Genomic DNA, 12656 nt, shown 5'->3' with positions numbered 1-12656 from the left:
GTTCAGAGAGAAGCACGTATTTTACAGCCATTTTGAATCTACTGAATATGATTTATAAAAATAGTTTGATGCAGTTTCTTTGAAGGAAATAAAATGGAGCTCTGGATATGCAATTAACTTTAGTATTAGAACTGTCAATTCATTTCTTCCATCTTTGTTAAAATGGAAGAGAGTGAAGTGTTGATTACTTTCTGAAGCCTGTCTGAACTCCTACCTGATGCATTCCACAGTAGATCTAAGGCATTTACTTACTTTCTCCTAAAATATATATTAACCGGAATTGTTGACATTTGTTTTACCTACAGTGTACAGTGCCACTGCAACCAGTTCCATCTCTCCTACTGAGTGCTAGCCAAGATGTAATGCTCTAAGTGCTTCTGGATGGTGCTGAGCTATTTGGTCATTAAAAAGTCCATTAAGTCATTAGAGTAACAGTGGGACTGCCGTCTGCCTGCCGGAGAGACCAGATGATCATCCAGATAGGTTTTACCTTGCAGTTTTCCACATTTGCGCAGATAATTATAGGTTAGTTATGAAAGGCCCTCAAATGTCACGCCTTAAGAGTTAATAGATGTCACCAGCACACTTTAAAGGTAATCCCCTTCCTTTTGCTTCTCTTTCTTTTTTTTTCATTTGATGTGGGTGTATTGATATTGTGGGTTCAGATGAGCAATGAGTCAGCAATGAGACAACCAGACCCTTGGGTCATGTCAAACAAAAGAAAGGAAGCAGGGAGAAGGAGTCGAAAGGGAGGGACAAGGTCAAAGCAAACAAGAGTGGAGTTCAGAAACAGAATCGCCTTTTACAATCAGTCAGAATAAGGTCAGATCATCTCTTTAAATCTAGATTTAGTCACCCATTATTTAATATAAATACTGTATTTAGATTTCAGCATAGTTGATTGTGATTGAATATTAAATATTTCTTGTTTGACTGAATACAGTCCAATGACAACATTTTCTATAACATTTTGTTCTTGCCAACGTAGTAGTTGTCCAGGTAGTGCAGAAATTTAAGGTCCTGATCTACGAGTATCATACTAGCTGCTTAACATAAATGCTTGTTAAAGATTCTGTTGAAATGTTTTTACTTGTATCTTATGAATTTTGCTTGTAGGATAAAGTTCCTGCAAGGAGATTTCCTTATCTTCTCCTTGTACCATTCAATTTGACAAGGGATAATTATCCAAAAATCCATTAGCCAGGCCCAGGTACAAACTGATTCCAAATGCTATTGTACCATGGCTTTTACTTCATCATCCAAAATGGAAAACAAGGTGATAGGGATCACGGGTCCAGAGAAACAGCCTGGGTTACTAGGGCAACACAATTAGTTCCATGCAACAGTAGCTGCAATTCCATTACAAAAGTAGGCAAAACTATGTTGATATTTGCTCATTTGAAAATATTTTTTTTAATATTTGACTTATTTCCATTATATGAGAAACACAACAAAAACTGCCCATGAAAAAGTTGTTCACATCTAAAAATAACATGGCAGCACTAATAAGTTATTTTTGTGTTTTTATTGAATTCAAGAAAACATACAAACTGATAGTAAAACATATATATTGGAGAGAAAAAATATATAATTCACACTGATAGCACAACCTGATGTTATTTGAGATAGATGCAAAGGTTTTGAGAAAAATTATTTTGTCATTCAATAAATAAAAGATAGATTGACATTTGGAAAATGACTGACAAGTAAAAAATTCTCTGAGAAATATAAATTTCACTTTTAAAAGGAAAGAAAAATCCTAAATCAAGAGCAAGATAGGTTTTGAGAGAGAGAAGAAAAAGTTTGGAGAGAAGTCTATTTTTTTAGAGAAAATGTTTTCACTCTGATTACAAAGAGAATAGGAGATAAATCTAAACAGTATTTCAGCCACGGCGCTAGTGCTTATTGCACTCATCATCACGAACCACATGTAAAAAAAATCCTCATATATGTGAAGCATATTTGGATTCCTCATGAACCCAAATATGCTGCACCATCATCCTCCAACTACTCCCAGTCTTCCTCTTCCTCATTTGATACAGCAGTAAGGTCCAGTTGCACATCGCATCACTCATGTGATGTGAAAAAAAGTGTTTCCATTTGTGAAATATAAGAACTTCAATATGAACGAAATACCACCGCCTCGAGCCAGAAAGCTTGTAAGGATAAATGTGAGGTTTTGTTTGTTTTTTTAAATAGCAAGGTTTCCCTTTAGCAGATTTATTTTCATAAATACAATTTGAACAGTCTGATGGTTACAGCTACTAAGGCTACTTCTTCTACTACATTCTACCTTTAACTTTAAACCCTAAAGATTTTTTCAGCAGACAATATGTCATGATTGTGCCCTTTGGGGACTTTAAGTTTCTTTTTGAGTTTTCAGTTACACTCTGATTTATGTCTCTCTGTGTTTCCTTCCTCATCAGTTTCTTTTCAATTTTGTGTAAATCTAGGTGTTTTCCAGTTATATTTAAATGGGTAATAGAATGCAAAGCGGTGTTTACATTGTCATAGATGAATAACGATAGTTCAGTGGGTGAAATAGACATACAGAGTAGTTCAAACCCCAACGACACCTCCTTTCTTCCACCATAAAATGGGTGAATCCAAACAAAGCCCCAAATTGACATCAACTCGGGGATGTTGCCATATTGAAGTGTTGACTGCTGGGCTACTGACTGGACCGGCCCGTCCTCAGCGGGAGGAGGGGCAGCAGGCAGGGGGGAAGTATGGGGCCGCCTGTGACCAGCCTACCGTCAACAGGTTGGTTTCACTCACTCCATCCCCCGCTGGCTCCCTACCCCTGTCCGCCGGGTTTCCCAGACCAGCCCCAGAGCTGATGGCTTGGTTCAAATGATCGGAGTGTTTCGACTATGTGCTGGACTGTAGTCGACCAAATTCCATTTTGAAATTCCTCTGGACATTTTTTTAGGTATGAAAAGTAGGACATGTCCGGGAAAAGGAGGACGTCTGGTCACTCTACCATATCAACAATTTCAATATTTCAGTGAGTGAGTGCTTGTTGCTATGATGCGTCTTTGCTCAGCAGCTTTGCTTGCTGTAAACTAGTGTTGCACCGATACCGATACCAGTATCGGACGGGGTACCGATACTGCCCTAAAATGGTGGTATCGGCGAGTACCAACAAATAGGGCACCGATACCATTTTGAGAGCCATAAGTTTATTCAACTATTGTCACCCACTCCTGGTAGGCAATAAAAATTTCTACTGGATTCACTTTGTATTAGATTTTTTCCTGCTTCACATAGGCAGCAGCTTGACAAAGCCATGATGGCAATTATTTTACATTATTATGGTATCGGTATCGGCCAATACTGCACAGCCAGGTATCGGGTATCGGGTATCGGTATCGGGGCCAAAAAATGGCATAGGCGCAACACTAATGTAAACCAACCAATCAGCGCACAGCTCATCTATATATTCATGAGCATACCATAGAAGAAAGAAAATCTGTTGCTTCATTCTAGGGCCTTTAACCAGGCTTGCATTAGGGCTCATTATTTTTTTTAGCCCATCCAATGTTACACACGCTATTCAGAGACCTTAAGGAGCAGCACCAATACCCTATATAATCATTCTATGACCCCTTTAAGCAGTGTTGTATTTTTTGAGTTACTCTCTGTTGCCCCCCCTGTGGCAGTCTCCTTTCCACTAGTTCCCTTCTAGTTACTCCTATCCAAACCTGCTCCCAATCAGCTGATAAGACCATTATTTGTTCTGTCTCCCATATATACATCTCCTGTGCAGCTCCTCTTTGCTGGATTATCCTCATTGCTTTATTTCTTATGTTAGTTTCTCTGAGCGTCTCACAGTTTTTGATTTCCAAGTTGCTTGCCTGTTGTTTCTGGATTATTTGCTTCTTTGCTATCAACATCTTCATTAAATCTGAAAGAAACCATCTCTGCCTCTCCGTCTCTGCATCTTGTAAACATATTTTGTATGGTTTTTTTTTTTTTTTGTTGTTGTAGGATAATCCAGCCTAATCAGGAAGGTAGTACACTTAAAGAAGCATTGTTAAACAAAAATGGATTGAGACCAAGAAGAGACCAGAGATTATATCACCTAGCATTCTCCAAACCTTTAACCCTATTTAAGTTTCAGCTATTAAGTGACAAATGATTCTTTCACATGTCCCCATAAAAAGCAGCTGATGGAAACTCAGCTTGGTTCGAAACCTAGCTGGGTAGTGGTATTATGGGCCAGCTCAGCGGTGCCCAGACTTAACCCCAGGAGACTGCCAGTCTCCTTACTGCTTCACTGCTTGTGACTCCACCACCACCTCCTACCATGACCTATGACCCCTGCCCAGGAGAAAGGCGCCACCAATATGATGTAATTTCTCCTCGACATGGGCTACTGGCCTCAGCTGAAATGTGACCCTGGGAAAATAAATATGTGTTTGCTCGGCGGAAGAGAAAGAAGCTCACAAGCCAGATCTGCAATGATGCTTTCCCAAAATTGGAGACATTTCTTACTGACATTCTGTAAGCTGAGTATCACAGTAAAAACCATTCATTAGAATGTGGTACTGCGCATCACAATTACATAACTCGATTGGTATTTTAAGACAGCTGGGATTATTAAAAGGAATGTTTTCAAGCTGTTGGAGATTTGATCAAAGAGAAGTGTTTTGCCTTTGATGCAATTATGAGACATTTGACGGATGCATATAGTTAATAAATGCTGATGGAACTTAAATGACCCACCCTTGTGGGAAAAAAGAAGCCTTTGCAGGGATACCAATATACAGCTTGCACTCTTTGAACTGACTTAACTTTCTCCAGCCTTTTCCAATCTGCACTCAAAGCATTTGCTCCTCGCTGTCCTGCCCACCTGTCAAGCTGCATCAGCCCTCAAAAAGCTAGAGAAGAACCATGCGCCATGGCCTGCCTTTATTTCCACAGCCTCTAAACTGCTTCTTACAGATATATTCACACCTCTTTATGATCTAAAGAGACCACTAAGATCTTCTATGTTTTACAACTGTTCATTCACAGCTTCATGATGAAAAACTCACACTTTTAGAATTTAAATGCTTTTTGTTTCTTTTTCATTTTTACATATGACATAAAAGGATACAGTTCTACAAAAGCAAAAATATGTTTACATCTTGAATGGAGAAGTATTTAACCTCCTACATCTCCTTTTTTTAGCACAAAAGTAAAAAAATGCACTGTATTTACCGAATTTTGTTATGATGCTCAAAAACATGAAAATTAAACGAAAATAATTAAAAGAAATTACTAGTCTGATAAGTAGATTTTTTTCATGATTTTTCAGATTTGGAAAAATACAAAAGAAAATAAAGCATGAATACTTAGTTGTAAATTCAAACTATTATTTATCACCTTCTTTAAAAGCTAGATCCGTCCATCCGACTTTAAAAAAGGAGAGACTAAAAAAGTCGGGAGTCATGATATAAAAAACAAAACAAAAAAAAAACTGTGTTGAACATTGTATAGGACCAGCAGGTGAGGAACCCATTGTGTGGAAAATTAGTTCACTTTTGTAAAAAAAATGTAAAATCTACACAATTCAACTGTTTCAATAAGATAAAAAACACGTGAACCCTGAGGTTTGGAAGTGTTGTAATTTCAGTTCTTCCTTTCCTAGTAATCACTATTAGTAGTGAAATGGTGCATTCCAGTATCCCAGTCCCCATCTAACCACTGTTTCAAATAACATTCTATCCCTAAAAAGTGGGTCTTTCACTCTTTCTCGGTGCTTTACTTTTTCTTTAGTTCACACCCACACAGTTTCCCTTTTGACCGAGGTCTATCCATTCTCCTGACCTCATCTTAGTTACAGTCAAGCGTAAAAGGATCCAATCAAGCATGATTTCCAGATTAAACCACATATTATTGTAAATTGCAATAATGGTTTCCATATCAGTTTCCGTACAGCTCTGTGTGCTTCTTGTACCTCTATAGAGAAAAAAAGGTCTAGGCTTAGGAGTTAGGAGCTGCATGTGCACAGGTTGGGTGGATTTCAGGTTAGTCGTCTTTTTATTTGCCAGTAAAGTCTGGATTTGAACACCTGCCATGTGAGTTATATAAAAATGTTGCACATTAAAACTGAATGCAGCTTATATGTCCTACATTTATGGTGCCTTGCAAAGATAGTCATACTGTTTGATCTTTTTTTTGGATCAGTATGAAGTGTTACATAATTGTGAATAAAAACAATACTAAAATAAAATAACACAGCAATTGAATGTATTCACATTAGTCATAATAAATCGATCATTGAAATAATTGTAAACCTCTTTAGTAACTAAAAAACCATTAAGTGGAATATATAGGCCCTAAAACATGCCATTTGCTGAAAGAACAAGCCGCCAAGAGCAGAAATAAAGCCAAAGCTGTGTAAAAAAACAAACATACTGTAAATTGGATGTTAAATAAATGATTCTATTTTACATGGACAACATAATGCTTTTTGAAGTTGACATAAGAGCTGTGCAGTTTTTTCTCTTTTTTAACTGCTGATGTATCCCTTGTTAACAATGCCAGTGCACACTTGATTAGAAGGAAAATGTTACTGCATTATAAGCAACAAAATGTTTATTCTGTTTTTGCATTGTTATACAATCACTAAATGTATGTTTATGTTTTTTAACAATATTTTGCAGTTTAATTATAAAGATAAAATCTGTAAGAGTTTGATAACTTTTTGTCCTTCTTTTTGGTTTGTTGACATTTCAGGGAAAAGATGTGATGTAACACTAGAAATCCTCTGCACATTAAGGGAATGGCATGTGTACAGCATAAAACAGATGACTGCTCAGCACACACAGAGCTGGTAGCCTTTGCCCTCATCATCACTGAAAAACGGTTCTCCTTGCAGCTGCTTGTTTCCAGGGCCATCAAAGTTCCCAGGCATTTGCAGTGCATGCAGTGCCATTTTGACAGTGTAGTTAGAAAGTACTAATAAAAGAGGAGAGGCTCAAAAGGCACTGCCGCTCAATTTAGCTGTGAACCAATCTGTGCTGTCACATGGACTTTTAGCCCCCCACAGACTACTGCAGCCCACCGTAAACATGCCTGCATGGAGTCTCTGGTCTCTGCTCGGCTTGAGCTCTTTGCAATATTTGCAGTGAAGAGCATCTCCTTGCTGCTCAGCCCCATTGCTGGGTTTTTTATCAGCTTGAATGAGTTTTCAAATAGATACATTTCTTCCTTCTCTATTGTATAAAACACTAAGCTTTAGTTGTCTTGTTTTACTTATCAGCCCATTAATGCTTCATTTATATTTCAGTGTCAAGTTACAGTACAAGTCTAATAATTTGGCAAAGACAAAAAAAAAAAATCTATAGTCAAGGAATAGAGAGCTACATGCCGTCCTGAACTTTGCTGATCTGTTCTCTTATACACCACTCACAATGATACCTTTTTCTGCAGATTAACCTGCTGAGTGTGTTTGTGTGGTGAGGTGGAAAGGCGTCCATAACCCTAAAGCTGTCTCCATATATACACATTTTAGTGCTTATGCATCTCAAATTGTCCTCTCCCTCTTTCTCACTCAGTCTTTTGAAATCTGTGCATATACACTAAACTTTTATGATCGACTATAAAGCCCAGCCTCATTCTGCTTCAGAGGTACTTAACTATACACAGAGTTATGACGGAGACAGAAAGAAATATTTGACTCAAGTTCTCCAAATGTTCCAGCTGTCTCAAATCAAAAACAAAACAGTAAAAGCAACAGGAAAGATCATCCTTTCATCGTTCTTACCTGAGAGAAATTGAGCCCATTAAGAGGATGACACTGCTCTTCAACCCGCTCTACCGCGCCTGTCGTCTTTCCCATTTGTTCTGCCTCTTGAGCCAAAAATAAGTCCAGCACTGGAGTTCCTCTGGACCGGATGTCCCACTCTGTCAACGAGTTTACCATCAGCATCACCCATACGGGCCTCTTCCTCTCCCAGTTCCCTGCAATAGCATTAAAAAGATAGTCGGCGTAAAGGCCACGGCCTCTCTGATCCGCCGTCATCCAGTAGGGCATCATATGTTTAATATAGTCCAGGTGGCGCTTCAGTCGACGGTACAGGTCTCGAGGCAGAAGGGTCTGCAGGTTTTCTCCATGGGGAAGCAGCTGGCAGCTGGTAAGCTTGGATAAAGTCAGAGGATCCGTGAGGTCCAGTTCAAAGAATACACTACTGCTTTGTTGGAAGGCTTGCTTGGAGCTATTGGGGATGAAGTCCCAGACTCGGGTGTAGGGAACGTGGATAGTACCAAACAAGTAAGAGGGTGGTTGAGGAGGTGTGCGGTTTACTCTCCACAGAAATGAGTTCAGCTCGCTTTGCTGTGGAAGAGGAAAACCAAAAGTGTCACTTTAGAGGAGTTAAGCTTACATAAAAAATACAGCTGAAGCATTTTTTTTTTCTCTGCGCTCAGAACAAAAAGGTAAAAATGAAAAACAAAAAGCACTTTTACATACACTAAAAGGGAAATATAAGGTCGAGTCATGCTGGGGTTAAAGGAGTTTATCGTGAGGCTTTCTGGCCTGTAAACAGACCCTCTGGTAATGCTGAGGTATATATGTCTGTTGCCAAAGCCTCCTTATAGCCTGTGTAGCATTTTCAGAGCAACAGTGCAAATTTAGTACAAGGTTGATGCTCCAAGAAACAAAAACCTGAAATAAAACTTGCTATCCATTTTGACCTCACTGTGATACTATTGTTTGCTATGTTTTTCTGCTCACCACAAGACGGAGATGCAACGCTGACAGTCCTAAACCCGGCATTGTGTTTTTCTGTGGTTTCCATAACAGGAAGCATTTGTCTGTTATGTTTATATTCATAAAAACAATGTCACAATGGAAATTAAATAATCATAGTCATTTAAAATGAACATCAGACCGTGTTACGTTTTAAATGTGTTTCTTATTAAGAGCTCAGCCAATGTGCTGTGCATGTGCTATGACTTTGATGTTGGCATTATTCAAATATGAAAAAAGGATTTGCTTGTCTAAACAAGTTCAAACTCCTGGCCACTGAAACACAGTGTAATCAGGCAGCTGAGGGGATGAAACCCATTACTTTAAATAAAGTTATTCCTAGAAAATGTTTACTTCTACAATTAAATCAAGAAGATTTCCCTTGTCTGCTCTCCAGCCATATTGCACATTGCCAAGTATGTCTTTAAAATTTTAAATAGCAGCCAAAATGAGTAAAGTCTTCTTCTGGGATGTTCTCTTTAATTAATCGCAATGAGCATCCAGTATTTTTCCTGGCAGCCTCCTGCAAGGGCAAACTAAACAGACCTGCTATGGTCTGGATGATTTCATAACATTGGTTTGAAGTCTTCACAGATAAGCTGAGCTATTTAAGCAGAGTAGATTTTTAGTTTGGCTTTTTTTCATATATATTGGGTGGATTTGTACAGTACTTTCTCAGCTCATCATATTTCTGATAAGTGGGGCTGATTTCTAAATCCCACAGCAACACTAACCTCCCTTTTATATAGCGTATCCTTGGTGACCTCTGAAAATGGATGGAATGATGAATTTAAGCAAACTGAATATATGTATTTTCATATATTTATAGCCGAAAAACAAAATAAACCCTAATACCCTTTCCGTGCTACTTCACAAATATCCACTACTTGGTTTTTAAGTTATCTATAAAGAATTGAAATAAAAAAAAAAGTATTTTTTAAGTCCCTAATTGGCAAAGCACTAGTGCACACACATTATCTGGTAGTTGTACTGCATCTAAAGCATGTTTGTTAACTACAAGGATGATGCGCTGAATACTTTAATACTGTAGCTTAATCTTAATGCCAAGCATTTATGTACAATAGATCTTTTTAATCAGAAGAAAGCCCTCGAGTACATAAACGTTACTGAATATGACTGTCTATATGCCAAGTGTGACTACAAAAAGGCTCTCCCTTGCTTGCTTTTTTTCAACAGCAGTTGTCTGCGTACATATTCTTTTAGCTCAGTCATATGGAGTTTAAATGATTTAATTACCTTACATTTGACTCTTGTTACACTAAGTTGTCTCTGGCATGCGTATTGCCTCCCAGGCAAGTACTGCTAAAGCTGCCTATATCTCAGATCGACTCTGTTGAGCACTTTGGTCTTCCAAGAATTAATCATTAGAAAACCACTTTAAAAACAGGCAAAAACCTTGCCAAATATTAGGGCGGATATCAAAGTTAAATAGAGCAGTTACAAAGTATGTTTATAATGTTATATATCGAATTGTTAACAGGTGAAAAACAATCTAATTTAGCTTTTAAATGTGTGACACATGGTTTCTAATGTTTCTAATATTTCTAAACAAGGGAAAATGTTGATATTTTAGATAAATATAAAAGCCCTTATTTTGGGTCAGGGTGGGAGACCCAGAGTGGCAGTCTGTGGGAGTGGGTTTCAAACTCACAACCTCAGGATTCCAAGCTCTATGCCCTAACCACTAAGCTCCCCCCGCTGATCATTTTGTAAAATTATCACTTCCTTACGCCTTAAAGGGTTTAGAGGATTTTTTGGCATCGGGATTTTGGCCCCGCTTGACTTGTAAGCGACTGGAGGCGAGATCCCCTCTGCTGAGGCAGCGCTGACTTTCTGGAGAGCCTTGATGCGCGGTGCTCCTTTTTTTATGAGGGTAATTACTCCTAATGCAAAACAGAGACCACTGTACTGACGCATACAAATCACACCAAGTCTTCATCCCGAACTCGGAAAACAAAACCATTTCAAGAGGTAATGATATAATGACATAATGATAATAATGGCAATGCAAATACTGGGATTTTGAAGCGTCATCCACCTGTTTCTGAAGCGACGCATTTTGTTTTTCCTCCTGTCAAAAGTGATTTGATTTGGGCACCTGTGCCCGCAGAAACTAAAATGATTTTCCCCTAATAATAACCTTGAAATATTTTAATAAGACCTACCATAGGCTGATCTAGGCTCACTTTGGAAAGGTCAATGACCTTTTGCAAAAGAAGTCAAGTCAACCAAGGTGGGTGTTCCCCCACCTTGTTACATGAACAGCCCGTAAAATTGGCAAGCGCGTAAAATGTATTTAGCCAAACCCGCTAAAGGCTAACAGATTTTGATTTTGGGATGAAAGTTTGTTATATTTGTACATGTTTTTTCTTTTTCTTCTTATTATTATTATAATAATAAAAATTATTATTATTGTTATTATTATTACTATTATCATTATTCTTGAATTATTATTTTTAAGAAGTAAAGAGGAATAATAATATCGAGTTAAAAATATAGACTAATTCAACTTTTTTTTAAAAGCCCTAAAGTTTGTTTAGATATTAAAAGCTCTAAACTTGTATGTTTGTTTATTGAACTTAATTTATTATTGCTTCAAGCAATGTTCTCCAAAATTAACTTTAGGTTTTAAATTCTCCAAGCAGTCAAAATGCATCACAAAGGGAAACAGGAGTCTACAAATCTGACATGTGCCACAGATTATTTAACGTGCTTCTGCGTAATAAAGTGTCCCATTAAAACTCACCGACTTTGGTGGGTCGCATTGCCTTGGTCTGCCCGTGCGCCCTGCGCCCCAGGGTGCCACTGTTCGCAACAGACCGCCCAGGAGGACCCAGCAGAACACCGGCGAAAAGAACATCTCCCCAAGGTGACAGGACACTTGTGGCAGCAGGGGGGGAAAAAAAGTTTCTCTCTTTCTCTTCCTCTCTGTGTTAGTGCGTCCGCTCCTCTTTCTCCCTACCCTCTGAATTAAGAATAAAAAGAAGCGCTACCGGTGGCCTCTGGGCTCACATGTGCAGCTCGGCTGGAGCACCATCCCGCCTCTTCACGCACCCCGCCTCTGAGTTTGTTTTGTTTCTGTCTGGAGTTTTTCTCGTGTCTTCGCTCCTGAGGAAGGAGCTGAAAAAGTCTTTGGGAAAAGTTTGCTCTGAGCGAGTTTGGACGGTGAAGAGAGAGAGAGGGAGAGAGAGAGAGAGGTGAAATGGTATGAGTACACCCCTCACCCCTCCACAACATTACTCACAAAGTATGCACCCACCACCACAGCTCTTTTGGAGAGGAGTGAGCAGCAAGTCCCAAGAACAGGTTTGCATGAGAAAGGCCCATAAAGATAAGACAGAGGGGTCTAAAACACTTGTTTTTGGAATTTCACAAAACTCCTAGTTTGATCTTTCTGTGTAGCACTTAACACTCCCCCAATTATTTCAGATATACAAACCTTATAGAGAAAGTAATGGCTGGATGGTGTAAACATTTGTCTGCTGCAGGGTCAGACAGAAAAAAATGACTTTGCAGCTTCTTGCTTTGAGCGTCAAGAGATCTAGAACTCACACTGGAAACGCAGAGTCTAGTTTTTGGAAATTGATGTTCTGCGGCCTCAACCTCCCACTCTGAAGTCACAACCATTACTTACACCATACATTTGCATTTTGCAGAACACAGCATATTTTAATATAATGGAGCCTTTTATATTTAAAAGACCAGCAACAACATTTTTTGTGATAAAAATGCTTGCCATTCTTTGTGTTTGTCCCAATGGATGCTAGAGATAGGCACCAGCTCCCCTGCAAGCCTGCAAGGATAACAGTGTATAGACTGTGGATGGATGAATTAAAAACATTCAAATGTTAAAGGGGTGTTTATATTTTGAGAGGCATGTAGTATAAATTTGTTC

General features: G+C 38.6%; 1 protein-coding gene across 1 annotated transcript in view; it reads right to left on the bottom strand.

The window, feature by feature from the left end:
- The window catches only part of trabd2b (TraB domain containing 2B), a 104422-nt gene extending 92487 nt beyond the window's left edge, over window positions 1-11935 (bottom strand). Inside the window, exons 1-2 of the mRNA XM_038306568.1 lie at window positions 11508-11935; window positions 7757-8326 (exon numbers count right to left, since the gene is read on the bottom strand). Of these exons, the coding sequence (XP_038162496.1) occupies window positions 7757-8326; window positions 11508-11621 (684 nt within the window). The 5' untranslated portion in view covers window positions 11622-11935. The remainder of the gene's footprint in view (window positions 1-7756; window positions 8327-11507) is intronic.
- Between the last annotated feature and the right edge of the window lie 721 nt (window positions 11936-12656).

This window comes from Cyprinodon tularosa, unplaced genomic scaffold (assembly GCF_016077235.1).
Source record: "Cyprinodon tularosa strain WSP-4 unplaced genomic scaffold, ASM1607723v1 ctg585, whole genome shotgun sequence".
In the NCBI taxonomy this organism is placed as follows: Eukaryota; Metazoa; Chordata; class Actinopteri; order Cyprinodontiformes; family Cyprinodontidae; genus Cyprinodon; species Cyprinodon tularosa.
The sequence above is the reverse complement of the archived record's forward strand: the minus strand, read 5'-3'. Positions and strand labels throughout refer to the sequence as shown.